At 44.4% G+C, this 20,750-nt stretch overlaps 1 protein-coding gene across 4 annotated transcripts in view; it reads left to right on the plus strand.

The window, feature by feature from the left end:
* FGF1 (fibroblast growth factor 1) overlaps positions 1 to 11,312 on the plus strand; it is a 91,649-nt gene extending 80,337 nt beyond the window's left edge. For all 4 annotated transcript variants that reach the window (XM_070414710.1, XM_070414711.1, XM_070414713.1 and 1 more), the window contains exons 3-4: positions 3,311 to 3,414; positions 8,035 to 11,312. In XM_070414710.1, the coding sequence (XP_070270811.1) occupies positions 3,311 to 3,414; positions 8,035 to 8,229 (299 nt within the window). In that variant the 3' untranslated portion in view covers positions 8,230 to 11,312. The remainder of the gene's footprint in view (positions 1 to 3,310; positions 3,415 to 8,034) is intronic.
* The last annotated feature ends 9,438 nt before the right edge of the window (positions 11,313 to 20,750 follow it).

Consider the following 20,750-nt stretch of genomic DNA (forward strand, 5'->3'; position numbering starts at 1 on the left):
GGAGCCTACACTCTAATTTGACACTATCTATATCAAGATAGAAACTAGGATGCTCGCTGCCTGGGACCTTGTAGCTGTAATAAATGGTTATCCCCCTCCATTGGTCTCTCTTAAACATACAGGATTATGTTGAGAAATTGATAGCAAGCTCTCTGGAAATCATAAATGAAAACGCGGAGAATTTATTTAAATGCTTTATTGAGATTAAACTCACATACCATATAATTCACCCATTTAACGTGAACAATTCAGTTGTTTTTCTGACATTCAGAGTATTCAACCATCTTCACAATCAATTTGAGAACATTTTTGTCACTTCAGAAAGAAGCCCTTTACCTCTTAACCATAATTCTCCCTTCTCTCTCCCCACTACTCTCCCCAGTCACTGGCTACCACTATTTACTTCCTGTCTCTATGAGTTTGCCTATTATGGACATTTCATTTACATGGAATCACAAAATCTGTGGTCCTTTGTGATTGGCTTCTTTCACTTAGCATGTTTTCAAGGTTCATCCACGTTGTGGCATGCATCAGTACTTTGTTCCTTTTTATTGCCAATAATATTCTATTGTATACAGTATTGCTATCAACCATATTTACTTGCTTCATAGACTGTTAGAGCTAGGAAAACTGTAGAGACTGAATCCATATACCTCTCATTTTACTAGTGAGGAGACTGTGGCCTAGAGGTTAAATAGCTTGGCCAAGGTCACACGGAGGGTGGGTGGAAGAAGCCTTGAGCCTCACAACTCTCAACTTGGTCCCATCTTACTTCACTCTACAAGGCGTTGTTGGAAACATAATTCAAAGCTCACAGCTTATTGGTGATGGACCAGCAGAGTCATCTCTGCAAATATTAGCAAAACATTATTCACTCAACAAATATATACTGGCTGTCCCCAGAGGGCAGGGCACTGTGTGAGGTGCTGGAGACCTCAATGGGAACAGGACAGACAAGATCCCTGCCCTTTCTCCCAGAAAAGATTTCTGCACATTCTCCTGGGGAGGCAGAAATAAATGAGTAACCCTCTAAGCGATTTAAAAAAAAAAATTGTACTTTGTATAAAGTATCATGGAAAAACAAACAAACAAGGGGCAGAAAAAGATGATGTGGGGACCAAGGTGGCAGTGGCAGGAATGGGGAGGTGGGGGGTGGGAAGGGTATCATAGAGTGTCATAGGCTATTTGGGTGGGAAAGCCCTCTCTGAGGAGAGGGGGTTAGGCTGAGGCCTGGAAGAGGAGAAGGGCCAACTTTACGAGTATCAGGGCGAAGAAGGTGCCAGACATAGGGTAGAGCACGTGCAGAGATCCTGACGTGGCAAAGAGCTGGGTGTGTGGAAGGAGTTGATGGATGAAGCGAGTGGTGTGATCTGAAGCTAGAATAGGGAGGGCCCAGGTCACAATGGAGACCCTTTGGCCTGTTCTCTCAGAGCAACTGAAGTTAGGAGGACCTGAGGGAAAGAAGGTCCGTGGCTTCCATTTTCCTTCCTATGATCAGATAAACTACATTTACCTGAGTCTCTGTAGCAAGGACTTTCAAGGACAAGGAAATTGCATCTTCGGTAGGGTAATGTAACTGTGTATATCCCCTTGAAGTGAAAACAGGGAAATGAGAAAATACAGGCATATTAATAGGGAAGTGGTTTGATGATCATAGTATAGCCACATAATGGAACATAATCCAACTGGTAAAAAAGAGTGAGGTTAAATCCTTCAGTAATGAAATGGAAAGATTTCCAATTAGTTGCTAAGCCGAAAATCAACCAACCAACCAAACAAACAAACAAAAACCCAACCTGCAGAACTGTGCATCTAGTATCTTACCACTTGTGTAAAAAAGAAAAAAAGCAGGAGGCAAAACATGTATTTGCTCATATATGCACCAATTTGAGTAGAAGGATTCACCTAAAATATACCTCGGAGGGGTTTCCTTGTTGTCTTTGTCTCCCAGGAGGAGGTTCTGGGAGGAAGGACAAGGGTCTCATCTGTCCTGTTTACTGCTGTATCCCCATTGGGAGGCTAGGACAGAGTGGGGGAGACTTTTCACTGTCTCCTCTTATATTGTTTCCAGATTTGAAACATGGGAATGTAGTTCTTATTCAAAGAAATTAAATAAAAAGGGAAAATAAAAAGTCATGCGGGGTCTACATGGGCCAACCAAAGCCCTGTGTTCTTTCCAGCTTCCCCTGCCCCTCGGCCTCTGACAAAGCTGAGCCTCAGAGAGGCCAACTCATCCTCTGGTGCAACCACTGAGTGCTCACTGGTCCCTGGTCTAGACTCCACTCCTAGTCATGGCGATGGTTTTGATGACCAAAGAATTGTCCAGAAGAGTCCAAAATTGATTCTGATTCCCAAGTGTGAACCATCACAGCCACCATGGACAATTGAATAATTACCAGATGACACTGGACTCCATTTAGGTACCCAGCAGTGGGCAGTTGGTGTAAATGGGGAGAGAGTAACTCAGGGAAATTCACATCCCTGCCCTCAACCTCGAGGTTTCTCAACCTTGGCACTAGTGACTTTTTGGGCTGAATAAGTCCTTATTGTGAAGGGCTTCCCTGTGCATTGCGGGATGCTGCTAAACTTCTGCCTTCTGGATGCTAATAGTACCATCCCACTCCAGGTGGGACAACCAAAAAGGTCTCCACACATGGCCAAATGTCCCCTAAATACCAAAATCACCCCTGGGTAAGAACCACTGTTTTGTATCCCTGCAATTCCAGGTAAGTGGGTCATTCTCCCAATGAGAAGCCAGGGTTTCCCTCTGCCTCTACCCAGCTGGGTTGCCTCAGAGGATGGGGGGTTGACTCAACCTGTCCACAAGAAGCTCCTATTCCTAGAAGGCCTAGGCTGTAAAAGACACCCCCAAAGCAGACTGACAACTGAGGTGGAACACACTCAGGCTGCCCAGTGGCCCACTCTACAGCACCCCCCATCGCTGGGGCCAGGAGCCCAGGGAAGTGAATGCGGCTTCCTCCCGTGGCTATCTCCCTCCAGGTGGCAAAGACAGAGCAAGGAATGAGGCTCCGTGAAAAGTGCACCCCAGGTGATTTTGTAACAAACGGGCATGGGTGGGCGCCCCTGCTTCATCTCTCCTTCTCTCAAGAACTTGATTCCCAGTGGACCGCTTTCTTTGGAGGGCAAAGAAAAAGGAACTGTATTTCTATGTTTTGATTAATCTGAGGCTCATCCTTGAGGCTCTGAAATGAATGAGCAGAATTTTCCGTGGCTAACTGTCCTGGCTGCCAGGCCCTGTTGGCAAAGGCCTGGTGTTTATTTACTTTTGCTTGTGTTATTTTTATTCCAGTTCAGCTGCAACTCAGTGCGGAAAGCGTGGGGGAGGTGTATATAAAGAGCACCGAGAGTGGCCAGTACTTGGCCATGGACTCCGACGGGCTTTTGTACGGCTCAGTAAGTATGAGGCTGACAAGCTTCCAGACTCGGCCAAGGTTTGAGGTTTCCAGAAATCTTGTTATGTTGAGTGATACACACTATAAAGCAACAATTAGTCTCTGTTTGTTATTTTTTTTCCAGTAGGATTCCCGCCCTCTACCCTGCCTTATTTTAGGCACAAACATAAAAGAGTTTCTTGCGGTATTCTCTCAAAATACTCAAACGTATTATCACATAGAGGAGACATTGATTGAAATTTTGGTAAGTCATCCATCACTTATCTCAGAATACCTAGTTCCACTTCACTCATGCATTCCAAAAATCTTTCTTGAGTCCCCACTACATGTTATAGGCGTGACCCCTGTGCTTTTTATAAGAACTGCAGAGCCCAGATCCTAGTAGTGAACATGTCACACACAACACTTTGAAAGGGTCTCCTAAATAAAACATTTAATAGCCCAATTGTACAAACATTTATCAAATGCCTCCTGTGTCTAAGTACAGTTAGGTACCGGCAGGGATGTGAAGGTGAATGAACCACATCCCTGCCCTCGAGAGGCACGAAGAATTTATTCAGTAGCTAACATCCTCTGCATCGCCTTCTCCATCCCTCTTCTGGTTAGTGCTTTATATAGGTTTGACTCTGTTAATGGTGGTCTTTGTGAGAAAAGAACAGAAACAGAGGAAATCTGATTTTTCCCTTACTGGTATCTCTGGTAAAAGATTTGATGAGAGCCCTAACCGGTTTGGCTCAGTGGATAGAGCCCAGGTTTGATTCCGGTCACGAGCATGTACCTTGGTTGCGGGCACATCCCCAGTAGGAGGTGTGCAGGAGGCAGCTGGTCGATGTTTCTCTCTCATCGATGTTTCTAACTCTCTATCCCCCTCCCTTCCTCTTTGTAAAAAATCAATAAAACATATATTTTTTTAAAAAGATTTGATGAGAAAGAGAGCTGAAGCCAATGGCCCCAGGTCTTGAAATTATTTCTGGGTTTCAATGACCCTTTCTCTGTATCCTAACAACTAATAATTAAGGCTTGGCTGTAACTCATAGCCCAAGCCAAACTCCTTTCTTTCTTTTTATTAAGATTAGCATGTCTACAGGACGGCATCCAGGAAGGGGGGGAGGGTTTAGTCTGGGGCTCCCTTTAACTTATATTGAATTGTCAAGAGGCAGTGGGCACGGGAAACCGTCTCTTGAAGCCATCATCAGCCAGAATTTGGGATGTGAATGCAGTTCAGCTTTTTTCATGCTCCCCTAGGGGTCAGGAGATGGGATCATCAGTTACAGGTAGCCTCTACTAAGCTGTTTACTGAAATACAGATCAAGTGGGACAGCTTTAAAGGGTCTGGAGCCAGGCAGTGGCTGCTACATAGGGAGTAGGTGGTGTGTTTTTTAAGGTAGTTCTTCCAATTGGTAATAAAATCAATTGACCAATCAGTCATTCACTTGCAGGCTCATAATTGAATCTCACGCCTCTGCCACTTTGGCAAGTTACTCCCCTTTTGAGCCTTGTCTAAGATGAGGACAGTAATGGACAGTACCTTCAGCATATAGGGCTGAGAGGCCGCAGGGAGACAATGAACAGACCCGCCCACCAGCATGACTGGCTCACAGGAGACGCTCCATCAATAGTGGCTGTGAAACATTCAGTTTATACATCCCTTGCCCTCATTATTTCATAGGTTATATGTTAGTTTTATGGCTTTTTCCTCCTTTAAATCAGTTTTGATGTTTATAACTTTCTGTTACTCATATAAAAATATTGGGGGAGACTCCTCAAATCTGATTTTCTCTAGGCTCCAAACACCCGCTACGTTCCCACGCCCCCATCATCCTGGCCGTCACTGTAATTTACCTAAAATATTCAGACGGTGATCTTCATATATGAGGCATCAACATTTTTATATTTCCCATTGACAAGGACAAGTTCTAACATATCTCAGAGTTCTGCCTCGTACTCTTAACCAATTTTTGGCATCAGTCCATCCTGATCCAAATTTATGTGCGTGTGGAAAGGACATATTTATTATAAAAAATAACTTCAAAAGGCTATATCCCAAAACATTCCTTCACTTATCTCTGGAGGTGGTAAAAGGCTAACTTTATAATATGTGAATGCCTTCCTGTGTTTTCCAAATTTTCTCCAGTGGGTATATGTCACCTATGTACCTGGGAGGAAAGCGTGCTAAATATAAAAAAGAAAATAATGAAAACAATGGCCATGAATCAGCTGTCACTCCCCAGGCCCTCGACATTGCTCCAGATGCATAACGAGCGCTGACAAATCCTGCTGGGAGGCCAGAGGCAGCACCTCCGATTTGGCCTGCTGACTCAGCCTCTGACTCAGCCTTTCTCTGTGTGTCTACTGCTGTGGTGGAATAGAGACATCAGGTGGGGGGTGTGGCCGTCCTCTACTTTGTCACAGAACAGGGGCCTGATGCCCACTGAGGGCTGTCATGGGGTGAGCCCTCCCTACGGGGGAGTGGGCAACCCACACTGGTCCCAAACTGCCAACCTCCTCCCACTCCTGACAATGTGCATCAAACACCAATGTCTGGTTAAGTTCCTTTCGAGGCATCAGAGTCACCCAATTAACTATTACGTCTATGTCCCACCTTGTTCTAAAATGCTCCAGTGTCTCTCCCCATTGTCATTGCTCTAGACTACAGATGAATAAGCAGCTGTGTGCTCCCTGCTACGGAGTGCCTTGCTAATCAGAGATAACTTTCCTGAGGCCTCTACCTGATCTCTCAGGAGTCCAATTCAACGCACCACCTTGTTGGCGAGCACCTACTACTTGCCAGGTTCTAAGTCTGGCTGTAGACAGAGGGCTGACAAGGTCCCATCTCTTCCCTCAGGGAGGCTTGCAGTCTAATAGGCAAATGTGCCCACAAACAGAGAACACTGCACAACAGAAAGGGGCTCCCCAACCACTGCGGGTGAGGAGATGATATAGAGACCATGCGACTCGGAATTGGAGCCAAGTCGATATACAGCAGAAGTGTTTTTAGCTCACCTAACTGGTTTCTGTCCAAATATAATAAATGTTTTCTACGATCCTGACAAAGAGGAAGTTCAAATAACTGGGGTTCCTCCCACTCTCTAACAGATGCATTCCAAGTGAAAACATAATTATGGATAATAACTGCCCTATCGATTATGTTGGAACTTTTTTCCACCTTAATAAATTCACAACTGAATTGGATTCCACTGTATGTATGTGCCACTACCTACTTAACCAATCACCTTTCTATGCATATTTAGGTTGCTTCCAATTTGTTACCATTATATCCAATGAACACCCTTGAAAATATAGTTTTACACTTTCTAACTCTCTCCTAACTGTTCCTGGGAGTGAAATTGCTCCTAAAGGTCGTGCATATTGAAACCTTTGATACACATTGCCAAACTACCCTCGGGAAGTCCCCACCAACGCGTCTCACCAACAGCGCGGGAGAGTGCGTGTTTCCTACACTCTCACCGTCACTCAGACGTGTCTTTTTTCTCCTTGCAGATATCATTGCCAACATGTTAAATCATTTTTTAAATTTGCATTTTCTTGCTAGTGAGATTGAATGTTTTCATAGGCTTATTGCCAGTTTTTGAAACAGCAGACATAGTGTGCCATTTTGATAGCATCCTAAGTCTATATCCATCTGGTCTTATCTACTCTCTGTGCGTACGAACATAACGATGCAAGGAAGGATGCTTATCAACTGTTAACCGTTGTCTATATCTGGGTGGGTGGGCTTTGGGTGTTTTTTTTCTTTTCTTCTTTCTTTTAAGTAAAAAAACATCTTTTTAATCTTCATTGTTGAAAGTATTACATATGTCCCCCTTCTCCCCCCATTGACCTCTCCCATCCTGTCCCCACCCCCCACGCCAGGCCTTCACCACCCCCTTGTCTGTGACCATGGGTTATGAATATACACATATGAGTTCATTGGTTGATCTCTTCCCCCCCAACCCTCCCCTTAAGTAAAATTTTAAGTTTTAAGAAGTACAGTTCTTTTTATAAATGTTAGAAGATAAAGCTATTTTCATTTTTTTTAAAAAGCGTTAAGTTTCAGGATATGTTTTGGGCTTAGGGCACATTTTGTGCAAGCACTGATGGTCTTAACAACGCTAAGGTACTATCCTGCTATTGTTAATGAAAATCACCAGGATGAAAAATTATATTAGTAGTTTTTCATTTATTTGTTAAGTCCAAACTTAACAACCCTCACTGCATCACTGTCTGCTTTTACCTGTTTTGGACGTTTTCCATGGCCATGCCTATCTAGGTGCCAGGCCTCTACAGAGACAAAAGCCCAGCCCCCTCCCCCCTTGGGGTGCCTACAGTCATTCAGGATCTCCCCAGGGGCAGACTATAGGGTCCTGAGAACAACAAATGTAAGGGGGCCTTACAATAATAGCAGGTGTACATTGAAGGCTCATTATGTGCTGGGTCCCGTTTTAAGTCCTCATTACCATCCCTGGAGATAGGCTCCATTATCATCCCAATGTCACTGAAGAAGAAACTGAGGCACAGAAAGCCTGGGTAATTTGCCCCAGGTCACACAGCTTGAAGCAGAGGAGCCCCGCCTAAAACCACTCACTCACAGCCCTCCTCTCTTTCGGTTGTATCTTTGTAGCAAACACCCAATGAGGAATGTTTGTTCCTGGAAAGGCTGGAGGAGAACCACTACAACACCTACACGTCCAAGAAGCACGCAGAAAAGAATTGGTTCGTTGGGCTCAAGAAGAACGGAAGCTGCAAGCGTGGTCCTCGGACGCATTATGGCCAGAAAGCAATCTTGTTTCTCCCCCTGCCAGTCTCCTCTGATTAAAGAGGTCTGTTCTGGGTGCTGACCACTCCAGAGGAGCCTGAAGGGGTCCTCGTCGGCTGACCCCAGATTGTTCCCTTGACCATTGGCTGCGCTAACCCCGGGCCCACAGAGCCTGACTTTGTAAGCAACGCGCTTCTAAAATGCCCAGTTCGTTTTCTTGCAGAGCCCTTTACCCCGACACAGTTTGGAACAGAGGGGACCAAATTGCTTCTAGGGGCCAATCGGCTGGCCAGCCTGGGTCTGGTTTGGAGGTCCAGTTGCCTCTGGGCACCTGCTGCAGGCTGAGCCTCTCAAGGCAAAGGTGGGGCCAAAAGAAGTGTGTTCAGGGGGCTGCCGAGTGGGTCTTTCAGTAACTGCATCCGGTTCCCTCCACCGAGTAAAGTTCCCCCAAACAGCGGGCAGGACACCCTTTGTCTTTTCGATCCCCCACGATTATTAGAGAGAAGCTATGGCTAGGTTAGAGGAAGGCAGCGTCCCCTGAGTAGAAACAGGGATGAAAAGTCCTTTCACGAGAACAGGAGGGGTTACAATGGCAAGGGGAGATGGCATGCTGGTGGCAGCTGAGAAGGAAGGGATGTCAGTGTGGAATCGATAGAGGATGGGAGGCTCAAGCATGGGAAAGCAGATGAACGCAGCGTCTTGGAAGTCCTTGGAAGTCCTTACGGTGCCCTGACTTTCCGAAGGTTATCAGGCAACAGGGAGCCGCTGGGTGATGTCAGGTGGCCAGCATGAGAAGTGGGTTCTTGATTCAAGGGCATCGGATGCTGGTAAATTCATTTGGGTCCTGGGCGTGGGTGTGGGAGTGATGAGAAAGAAAGGGAAACCGGGCCGAGGGGTGGTTGTCCTCTGAAGAGGATGATTCTAGAAGCAAGAAAGAAAGAGAAAGGGACGTGTGCTTGGTCACCCGGAGGCAGAGGCTTTGGGGTCCCAGGGCAGTGCTCACGCACCATATGGGGGAGCTTGTTTGAATGTAGATTCTGGTTCAATGGGACTGGGGTGCGGTTTTGGCATTTCTAACAAGCTCCCCGTGTATCGATGCTGCTGCAGACTCCCATCATTCGTTCAGTTGTGGTCCTGAAAGGATGTCAGTCAAATGAAGGTGGCTCAACCTTCCCACCCCCACTCCCTCTCCTCATGCTTAACAACACTGTAGCATTCAGGCACATCGGCCCAGTTATGCCTGTGTGAAGGAGCATGTATTTAAGGCGCTTTGGCCCATTGCCTATAAAATGCCCATTTAGAAGATAAACAAAAGTATACTTCAAAAATGTTAAACCCTCACCAACAGCTTTTCCCAAGAGACCATTTGTGTTACGATTACTTGTATAAATATGCTTCCTGCTTAACGTAAACCTGACCCAAGTGGCTAGCAAATTAGAAACACCATTCATCTTTGACATATGATCCCGTTGCCCTGTAAATGCCTTTAATAAGCCATTTAAATTTACTATGAGACTGTATGTTTTAATCACATTTAAAAATATATAGCGCAAAGGCAGTTAAACTGATTAGCATCCAGCCACTGAGAATGACAATAATAGGATACGATGTATAAGCTACTCAATTATCCGCCACTTATACTCCATTTACCTGTAAAATGAGATTTTCCTTTATTTCCCACTGTGCTGTTAGACATTTTTCTTTGAAAATGGGGATTTCTTACGCAATGATGTGACAATTGTGGATGAAAACCAATGAGAGTGTTACCTCATGTTTTATAAGGAGTGGAAGTGATTACTAATTGAAAAACAATTCCGTCATATGGAGAATGGAAGGAAAATGACAATTTGTGAAGGTTCGAAGCAATAGTGGAATTGAGAACTGAACCGGGTTAAAACAATGGTGAATAATACCATCCTGCGTTTGTTTGTACAGCAAAACCATCGCATAACTTTTTTTTGTTTGTTTTTGTAACTTGGATAAGACGATTCCATTTCATATTAGTAAATCTTTGCAGGCAAGTTGGGGATAGTACAGTGTGGCTTAACATCTATTTACTATAAAGATCTGGCCAGAAAAAGGTGCCCAGAGAGGAAATCCAAGATATTTATAACGGTCCATAATTTTTAGTATGTGAATCAAATTCAAGTATAACGTTGGCCAAGAACATGTAAATACTGTTGCTAACAGGTGAGGCAGATGTCTGTCGTTCCAGAGACCCAACGCATTGGAGAAGAGACACTGCTGTGACCTCGCCCCCCACCGGCCAGTCATCACTCGTGTATTTGTTCAATGAATACTTATTAAGTGCCACTGTGTGCCCGGCACTGTACAGAGTACTGAGGCCTCAAAGAACCTTGTCTGCCTGTTTGCTGCTGTATTCTCTCCAGGGCATTAGATGTATGATGAAAGATGCTGTGGATTCATTTCATCCATCAAGTAAAAACAGACTTTTGTAGGTTCCTGCTGAATAAACAGTCCCAGAAACCCAGGTTTGGGAAGAATTAGCAACCCCCAGCATGAGATAAGCCCCTGTCAAAGTGTCAGAGGACATGGCAAGGTAAACCTAACATTTGCACCTGTAGAACCATGTCAGGCAAAGAGCCTGTCAGATCTGGTAGGAAGCGAGTGGTTAGAAGTTCCTCACTCCGTCTGAACATGCTCTCGTTCCTTAAACATGGAGCATCCCTGCTGCTCTCTCTCTTCCTGGAGTCAGTCTTGTGGCCACTGCCTGTCACGTGCCTCTCGTGTGGGTTCACCTTCAAGCCAACTCTTATGAGTTGCCTGCCATTCTGTACAAAGCATCAGGAGTGTGTGTGCTTTGGGTTGTTTTCAGTGCGCTGGTGGAGGTAGAGGTGGTGGTGATCTGTTTCCTTGGAAGGGATGATAGCCAAGCCTCCTACGGCCAACAGTGTGCCCTTACAAACACTGATCAGAGCATCTTGTATTACTGAAGACCAGGTACTTGCTCTGCATCGGAGGCGATGGAGCCCAAGACCTCAGCCTTGTAGAACACGATGCCGAGACCAACCATGCTCCTGGGCTGCAAAGCAGACCTCTGATGAAGATGCCTGTCATTTTACATCACTGTCTCTCTTTTTTTGCACCTTATACGTATTAATAAATGTTCTAGTACATAATAATGTCTCTGAGTTTCTCTGCATCACGGTGTCTCAATTCCCTGGGGAAGGACTTCCCTGGCATCCCCGAGGTGTGGCTGCTCTTTCCTAAGGCTGATAGGAAAAGGTAAGGCAGCAACATTTTTCATTTTGTTTGGAAACTTAAGGCAATATTGGTGCTTCCCTAGGGACCCACTAGAGAAATATATTCAGGAAATTTGCCCCCTGAAGAGCCAAGCACCATAAGTAAGTCATTTGACACTTTAGCTTCATAGTATAAATCATGCAAAATTATGCTCCTACCTATTGTAGAGTTGACCAGCTTATGCTTAGGCAAAGGTACTGCGACCTGAAAAAAATGCAAGGACGTATTTACAATTTTAAGTCAAGGTCAGAGGCGCATCTCTTGCATCTCAAGAGCCTTGATGTGAGACCATCGATTCCCCCAGAAGATTTTCTGAAATTATCATACTAAGCAACGTCTCCTTAAACTTCTGAATCATATAACTCCTTATTCTTAGGGAAAAGTTCAGTTGCCTAAACATCATGGCAGAATCAGATCACACACATGCACACTCACTCACATGTATATACAGGCACATACACACTCACGCTTACACATGTGCACACGCACCCATATGCACACATGCATGTGAACCAATAAAAGAAAGGTGAGCAGCCCTAGCCGGCTTGGCTAAGTGGGTAAGAGCATTGGTTCACGGACTGAAGGACTCCTAGGTTCGATTCCAGTCAAAGGCATGTACCTCGGTTACAGGCTTGATCCCCCACCCTGGTTAGGGTGCGTGTGGGAGGCAACCAATTGATGTGTCTCTCTGACATTGATGTTTCTCTCTCTGTCTCTCCCCGTCCCTTCCACTCTCTCTAAAAATCAAGGGAAAAATATCCTCAGGTGAGGATTAACAACAACAAAAGACGAGCAGTGTTTGCCCACTCTGCTAATTACACACCACAATCAATCCCTCCGTTTCTTTTTAAAGTTGCCTAAAGCAGTATTTTTCTCCCTTTTAGGGCTTGATCCACACTAAGAATGACTTTTTCCATCACAACCCAGCACATGCATACTCTTGTACATACATACAACTGAAACAAAAAAAGGTCACAAAGCTACATATAGGAGATGCACTCAGATTTTTCTATTACATTCCACTAAATTATGCTGGTCAAGATGAATTAAATTGGGACACAACAGTATGGGTCACAATGAAAGTTTGAAACACGGCTTCAAGTAAACATTCTCCTTCCCAAAGACAACGAGACTCAATTAGAATCCTATGTGATGATGTTAGTGTTTTCAAAGACACAGTTTGTTCTTGAAGAAACAAGACAGGAAACATCCTGCTACCCAGAAACCATCTGTCCTAAGGGTTCAGTGAATTCTCTTAGCTGGTTTGCTAGGAATCATGCAAAATGAATGCACTGTTGCAGATTCCACAGGCACCCGCTGAGGCCTCCACTGCTGGTCCTGGCAGATTCCTGCTCTCACAGCCCTGGGGACTTGAACTCTCCTTGGGAATTGTCATCACTTTGGGCCATTCCCTCCCTAACTCCCCTAATCTTCACGTCATTCGTTTGTTTTGCCCCAAAAAATCCTACTTCACAACCATTTCTAAATAAGACATGAAAAGTAGACTGAGTCAGAAAAAAGGCTAGAAAACCAGCCTCCGTCACCTTCTGGAAATTACCTTTTTATCTCCCCTATTATCTACCCAAAGAAGAGGTTTTACCATCCATGACTCAGTCATAAGATAAATGCCATTACTACTGGAATGTATCTTAGCCAGCCAGGGATTTAAAAATTTCATCTTTGCTCTATCAACTAAAAAGAGTAACTCCAGGCCCTAAATGTTTGAGAGCCTTAGGGTAGCTGAACGTTGGCCTCTTATGGGTGAGTTGGACCACAAAGAGAAAAATAGAAATGAAGTCATCACTTTTCATATCTATCTGGGAGCTGTCCTGTCAGCCATGGGGTGGGCAGGGGAGGGCAATCCTGAACCCTTAGCACTTGGGGTTGATATATTAACAAGTATGGGAATAATGACATGTCAAATAAAGATGTGCCTTCAACTGCACATTCACAAATTAACAGAAATTATTTTCAGGAATGCTTAAGCCCAACCAAGCAGTGGGATTTGTATGTTCTCCATTTCAAAATTACTAGGCGTTTGACAACTGTTCGAATTAAAATGACGGCTGATAAAAAGTGGTGCTCGCCCTTCCTACTCTGCTCCTTAAACTTGCCCTCCACCCCTAGAAAGAAGCTCCCTTTGCCATTGTACTTAAAATTGACTCTAAACTCTCAAGAATCCAGAACCTGCGGTGTGGGGATCTGACAGCAGGCGCTGTAGATCCCAGGGATTCACCCAACGTTCTCTCAAGTTACAAGGGAAATTTACTTAACGACTATGGAATCCTTCTGTAATATTGGACCCACTTTGCGGATGACATATTGACCATGATATACTACACTGTTAGCTTGCTGCCCTAGTTAAAAAATTAAAAAGAGAAACCAGGCCACACATGGCCTGCAGCTAGGGGGTGGCTTTGCTTTATGAAATGCATATATTGCAGGATCTGGTTTTGGGGTCTTCTGATGGGTCTGAGGATGTTTGTGACGTGAGGAGGAGGTATTTCCCAAATTGCTTCCTTCTCCCTTCGCTTCCCACTGTCACACAGGCTTCACATTCAGCAGCTAAACATTGGTGTCTGTCTTATTACATAAACAAGCAAAACCTCACCGTGTCTTTGAAGTGCTTTTCTAACAACCTTAATGAAGGGTTGGGCATTCCCTGTGTGGAACTGTGTTCAATTTCAGGATTGGGTCACTTGGCTGCTGTGCTTGGGGGGCGGGGTGTAGCTGTAGGCAGGCAATTTGTGCAAATCATCACAGCAACACACTTCATTGTGATTTTCATATTTCATGTTTTCCTGTCTTAGGAAAACTTGTTTTTTTCGTCTGACGCAGAGATACATAAGGGCAAGATGTTAGATTATTTTACTAATATGCCTTCGCCCAAAACTTTTTCTCCAAAGTAAGTTGCAGGAATGTTGTTCTATACTAACTTGTTTGGTGAGCATTGTAAAAGTAGGACTATCTGTAGCCTGGGAATGTCAACTGTTAAGAATTCAGCAATTTCCTGTAGAAATGAACAGTAAAATCTATGGCGTTCTCAAAATAGAACACCTGCATTAGAAGCCTTGACTCTGACCTGCGAAGTGGTGCAGGTTTTAGGGCTGGGCTGGCCAGATTGTTTCTCCTAATATGGGACAAAATCCCAAATCCAGGACAGCTGTGCAGAGAGGAAAAATTAGAGGAAAAACTTGTTTCTCTATTCTTGGTGCTACTGGAATCTGTCACATGATGTTTAATTGAGGTGAAGAAGAGAGATGGATTTTATAGATTGCTTGAAAATGTGTAACTCCCAAGCAACCTGAACATCTGGGAAGAGTCCGGCAGGGCAGAGGGCTACCCTGAACAGACTAATCCTCCAGAAGAGTCAGCATCAATAAAGTGAAAACGAAGCCTCTTTCCTCAGTTCCCTCACTAACTCATCCATCCATTCATCATGTATTGAGTGTCTACCATTGTGTCAGTCAGGGTCCAATCAGGAGATAGAAACCACACCAACAACTTGAATGGGGAAATTTTTTGTGAGTATATGTGTGTCAATCCTCACTTAAGGGTACTCTTTTACCATAGATTTTTAGAGAGAGTTGAAGGGAGGAATGAAGGAAACCGGGGGAGGGGGGACGCACCAGGGGAAGAGAGAAAAAAATATATTGATGTTGCTTCCTGCATCCAGAGGGGCAGGAATGAAACCTGCAACCCAGATACATGCCCTTGACCGGGAATCAAACCTGCAATCCTTCAGACCATGGGCCAACACTCTAACCATTGAACAAACTGGCCAGGGCAGTGAGTGGAGAAACTTTAATGGGAAGAATGGTTAACTACTAAGAAGGGTAAAGAGATCTCTAAAGAATATTGGAACAGCAGGTGTAGGGAAGCAGGTATCATCCCCAAGGCTTAGGAAAGCACTCAAGGAAGGAACAAACTTGCGAGCTGGTCTCCTCTCGAGGATGAGATGCAGACTTCATGGGAGAAGGTGTGGCTGTGGCCCACAGGCCAGTGGAGGATCTCACTGCAGTGCTTCCAGGAGCTTCCCACTGCAGCACCAGCGAAACTCTCCGGAAGCAACCTGCTGGGGTTGTGGACCTCTAGGTCTCCCACAGGAACTGCCCCTGGCCACTGTGTCATAGGAGCAAGAAGAAAAGCACCAGAACCCCAAAGAAAAGCCCCTTCCTCTCGCAGTGTCCCTCCAGTGCCCTCTACTGACAAACCTGAAGTTGCATCCGCTGGCAAAGGAGGGTCCAGCTCCAGTGTCAAAATGTGGCAAAGAAGAACGGATTTGGAGCATAGGCAATACACCGATAACTGGCGTAACCATGATTTAGATACTCTGCTAGACACAGTATTAAAAGATGAATACATGTGGTCCTTTCCCTTTAAAAGCTTATTATCATGGTGAAGTAAGTCTCTACATGAAATTCAGGACCAAGGTTTTTTTTTGGTTTTGTTTCCTTTTTGTGAAAAGCTACTGTCTTTCTAAGCCCTCTGAGCTTCTCTGAAAACCACCGTGTATGTTCAAGAACATATTGCTAAGTCATTCCCTGATTTAAATTAACCCAAATCCATGTAATATACATATACAGAAGAAGATAGCCCTGGAGCCACACTGGCCGAGTTGAAATCCTGGTTCCTCCACTTACTGATCTTGTAACTTTGGGCAAGTTACTTAGTCTATCTGTCCTCCATTTTCTCCTCTATAGAATAAGGATACAAATAGTCCCAACCCCACAGGGTTATTGGGAGCATCAAATCAAATGAAGGTATGCAAGTATTTTTTAAACATATTTTTATTGATTTCAGAAAGGAAGGGAAAAGGAGAGAGAGAGAGAAACATCAATAATAAGAGAGAATCATTGATCGACTGCCTCCTGCATGCCCCCTATAGGGGATTGAGCCCAGAACCTGGGCATGTGCCCTTGACTGGCATTGAACCCAGGACCTTTCAGGACCTTTCAGGCCGATGCTCTATCCACTGAGAGAAACCAGCTACGGCAGTATGCAAGTATTTTTAGCACAATATCTGGCATGTGATAAGGGTTAACTAAACATTTGCTATTTTTTTAGAAAAAATAATTATGCATATTATATAATAAGTTATGGCTAAAAATGATCTTTTAGATTTTCCATTTAGGTTCCAAATGATCAATTTTATGAATCCACATTTGGAGAGATCTTGCTTCACAGCAATTCCTTTGAAAGAGATAAAAGAATCTTGGTTGACTCCAAGCTCCCTTCAATAAGGCACAGATTGTGGAATGTAATTGCCCTGCTGTAGTTTGAGTTGGCCAGGCCTCATATGGGCCATTGTATCTCATTCTAGATGTTGCCTATTAAATGAAGTTTTACAAATTAAGAAAAATGTTATGTGGAGGATAACAGATGAATAGTAAGGGGCAGAAAAACATATACACAAAACAAACGACTGAAGAAACTGGGTGTGTTTAGTTCAGAGAAAATTTTAAATGAGATACCAGCCCTAGCTGGTTTGGCTCAGTGGATAGAGCATCAGCCTGTGGACTGAAGGGTCCCAGGTTCAATTCTAGTGGGGGACGTGCAGGAGGCAGCCAATCAGTAATTCTCTCTCATCATTGATGTTTCTATCTCTCTTTCCCTCTCCCTTCCTCTCTGAAATCAATAAATATATATTAAAACAAACAAACAAACAAATAAATAAATAAATCCTATCTAATAATAGACTAACATGGTAATTGACCGTACCTTCACTATACCTCCCATTGGCTAATCAGCACAATATGCAAATTGACCGCCAACAAAGATGGTGGCTAATTTGCATACTGCAGGCAGGGCGGGTCAGTGCCATCCCGCCTGCCCTGCCGCCGTCAGGGCCTGCTATCTGCGACCCGGGGTGGCGGACATCCCATGTGTGACCCGACCCAGGGCGGCGGGGCGGGACAGCATGGCTGGACAGCGTGGCTCCTCTGTCAGCCCAGCTTTCTCATCACAGCTCCCTTGGGGGCCTAAGCCTTTAGTCAGACATCCCCCGAGGGCTCCCTGCCTGCCAGAAGGATGTCTGACTGCAAGCTTAGGCCTGATCCCCTGGGGAGTGGGCCTAAGTCGACAGGTGGACATCCCCCAAGCGGTCCTGGACTGCAAATGGGCGCAGGCCGGGCTGAGGGACTCCCCCACCCCACTGAGTGCACAAATTTTTGTGCACCGGGCCTCTAGTAAGTAAATAAATAAATAAGATACCAGAGCTCTCTTCAGATAGCTCAAGAGTCACTCTGTTTTTCTTGCTCTGGTAGTCAAAATGAGTATAGGTATTTGGAGTATGAGTATTTGGAACTTGTCAAGGCAATATTTTTTGGTTCAATATGAAGAAAAGAATATTTCTAACAACTAGAGCATTCCAACTGTGGTGGAATCCCCGCCACAGGTAGTGTGATTGAGAGTTTTTCATACAGAGCCTGAAAGGACACCTGTGGTAGACTCTGTGATGTGTCCCCAGCTCCCCCTTCAGAAGTGACCCTCCCAGCTGCTGAGAGTACTACCTGCAACAGGCCTTTGCCATCAGCACCCTTCAGTGATGGCCTTGGTCAGGACAGCTGCACACCCCTCTGGGGTAGTCTGCATAGGTGCATTACGGCCTGGTCCCTTTGCCTCAGCTTTGGACAGTTCTAAGGCTCTTTCCAGTTTCAGAATTTCTCATAATGTTCACTGAGGCCTCTATTAAAACTGCCTCAACTTCTCTTTCTGCCCCATCCTGTTTCCTTCCCTTCCACAGGTGTGATCTCAAGATTTCTAATAAACATCCTGCATGCTAATCTTCATCTCAGAGTCTGCTTCCTGGGGAGTCTAGCCTGTGACAATACCTGTCGGGGATGCTGGAGGCACTGCTCTGAGCAGGATAACTGCAAAGGTCCCCTATGGCCTTGCGACTCCACAAAGTCTTTGGGTATCTGGAGCTGAATGTTCTAAGTCTACAAAGTTCCAACCTGTCTCTACTGTGTGCAATCCATGTGGAGGATCTTCAGAAGAAACCTTATCCTTCGTTCTAATGATCTGATCTATGACTGGCCTGGTGTCACTTGAGAGGGGGCCTTGTTGCGTCATTAGACTGTTTATTCAATCACAACAAATATTTATTAAGGCCCAAATATGTACCAGGCCTAGTGGGTAGAATGGTGCACAAAAAAGCACTTTCCTGCAGCTTACAATCTAGTGAAGGGAAATATATGAACATATTATTTCCAAAGTTTCAGTCATTTTCATATTGCCTCTAAAATGTTTGCCTATATTCCCATTGCCTGACCATGGTACTTCTAATTCACATGGCTTATGGAAGGTAGATGCACAGTTTTACCTACTTTAGGCCCATGTAAGTAAAAATGGTCACAAAAGGATAGGCTACTTACTCTATAAATATTTTTTCTAATACCCATTAAAATAAACATATAACTTTAAAATAATTAAAAAAACAACGAACACCTGCATATTATCTGTGTCATAAACATATACTACCCTTTGGAAGCAATTTACACAAAGGATCCCATAGAGAAATGTAAAGCTGCAAGTGTGACAGGTGCTTACAAAAGAGAAGTATCCAGCGTCCTCAAAATATATAATAGGGACTTGAACTCACTCAAGGGCTTCCCGGAGGAAATGAGCTGATATCTGAAGAGGAAGAGTTGGCTAGGTAGAGAGGTGACTGTGGATTGTGAAGAGCATTCTGGATAGAGGCAGTAGCATATGCTAAGGCCCTACAGCAGGAAGAAACACAATACCAGTGAGACTCAAGTGTGGAGAGCAAGGGGTGGGGGGCAGGATGTGAACTGAGGCCAAACAGCAAGGTGGAGGCCAGTGATGGATGAGGGAAGTTAGGTGGAGTCCATTCTCCAACATCTATAGATAACCAGGTGGAAGCTATATATACATAATCACTCTCTCTCCCCATGTAACTGAATTATAACACTTTCCTAAACCCTCTGCCAAAGGACACAAATAATCAGTATCAACATGCATGTTTTTGGATTGGGTTCAAATCTGAGACTGTGAAATGTATTCCAGACTTGAAACTTTGGGGGCTGAGGTTATATTCGCTAAATATTTAGATCTTTCCCCGAGGCTTTCATTCATTCCATCCAGCAGGTGGAGTACAGGAAAATGCTTTTTGTTCCCAGTAAACCCCTTATATCCAAAAGGAAAAGCAAGGTTTGCCAGCATAGTCAAGGGTGAGAGATAAAACAAGGAAGCAGTGGTTGTGCATTTGAGTCTCATTCAGATGGAAAGCCTGGACTCAGTAGCTTCTTATTTCTGTGCTTCCAGAAATTCTGATATTGCTGTCCAAGTTTGGGTAGCTATGTTATTAATCAGCCCAAAAACACATGAAGCGGCTTAAAAAGAATCACACAACCAAAACCACATTCTTCACAAGATAGAAAAACAGAAAGGCGACTTGGACACTCTTCTGAGATGGTCCCTTCTCAGGGTTTGGGGAGGGATCTTCCTGGCTGGAAATATCTTAATCTGGCCATGAAAGAGATACCATAAACATGTTTACACAGATCTAATGAGAAAAACTCAGTAGCCCACATTGCCCTGCAGTTACTGACTCCTTTTTAAAAATATATATTTTATTGATTTTTTACAGAGAGGAAGGGAGAGGGATAGAGAGTTAGAAACATCGATGAGAGAGAAACATCGATCAGCTGCCTCCCGCACACCCCTACTGGGGATGTGCCCGCAACCAAGGTACATGCCCTTGACTGGAATCGAACCTGGGACCCTTCAGTCCGCAGGCCGACGCTCTAGCCACTGAGCCAAACTGGTCAGGGCAGTTACTGACTTCTTAAAGTCCTGTGGTCAAAAAGTGACCTCCTAGAAAGAACAAAGAAACCGAAGAGACAGAAAGCAAATAGAGATAGAATAGATTATTTTCAGTATTCTGAATTCTGTAAGAAACATGACTGATGCCATCTGACAGCCACTCTGAATTAATCTCATTCCCTTTTCTAGAAGGCACAGGGACTTGCCTTCCTGACAACCAAACAAAGAAGATAGTTCCTGAATCCCCGCTATGGAGGAGGGACTGTAATCCAACTCCTGAGAATGAAGAACGAAAAGGGCTCTATTGAGGAGTCCACAACATAGCTGGGGAACGTGGCATATAAACAAATCATTAAAATGCAACCTAGGAGAGCACTAAAAAAATTCATACAGGAGCATAGGTGGGAGGAATGTTTATTATCACTCCAATCAGAGGAGACAGCACATGTTAGGATGCAGAAGAGCAAAGAAGAATGGTGTGTTTAAAGGATAGTGGGCTGCTCTGGAAAATTTGTAAGGTTCCTTATGAC

This window comes from Myotis yumanensis, unplaced genomic scaffold, assembly GCF_028538775.1.
Source record: "Myotis yumanensis isolate MYYU_CA2020_CCGP unplaced genomic scaffold, mMyoYum1.0.hap1 SCAF_5, whole genome shotgun sequence".
Taxonomy (NCBI): Eukaryota; Metazoa; Chordata; class Mammalia; order Chiroptera; family Vespertilionidae; genus Myotis; species Myotis yumanensis.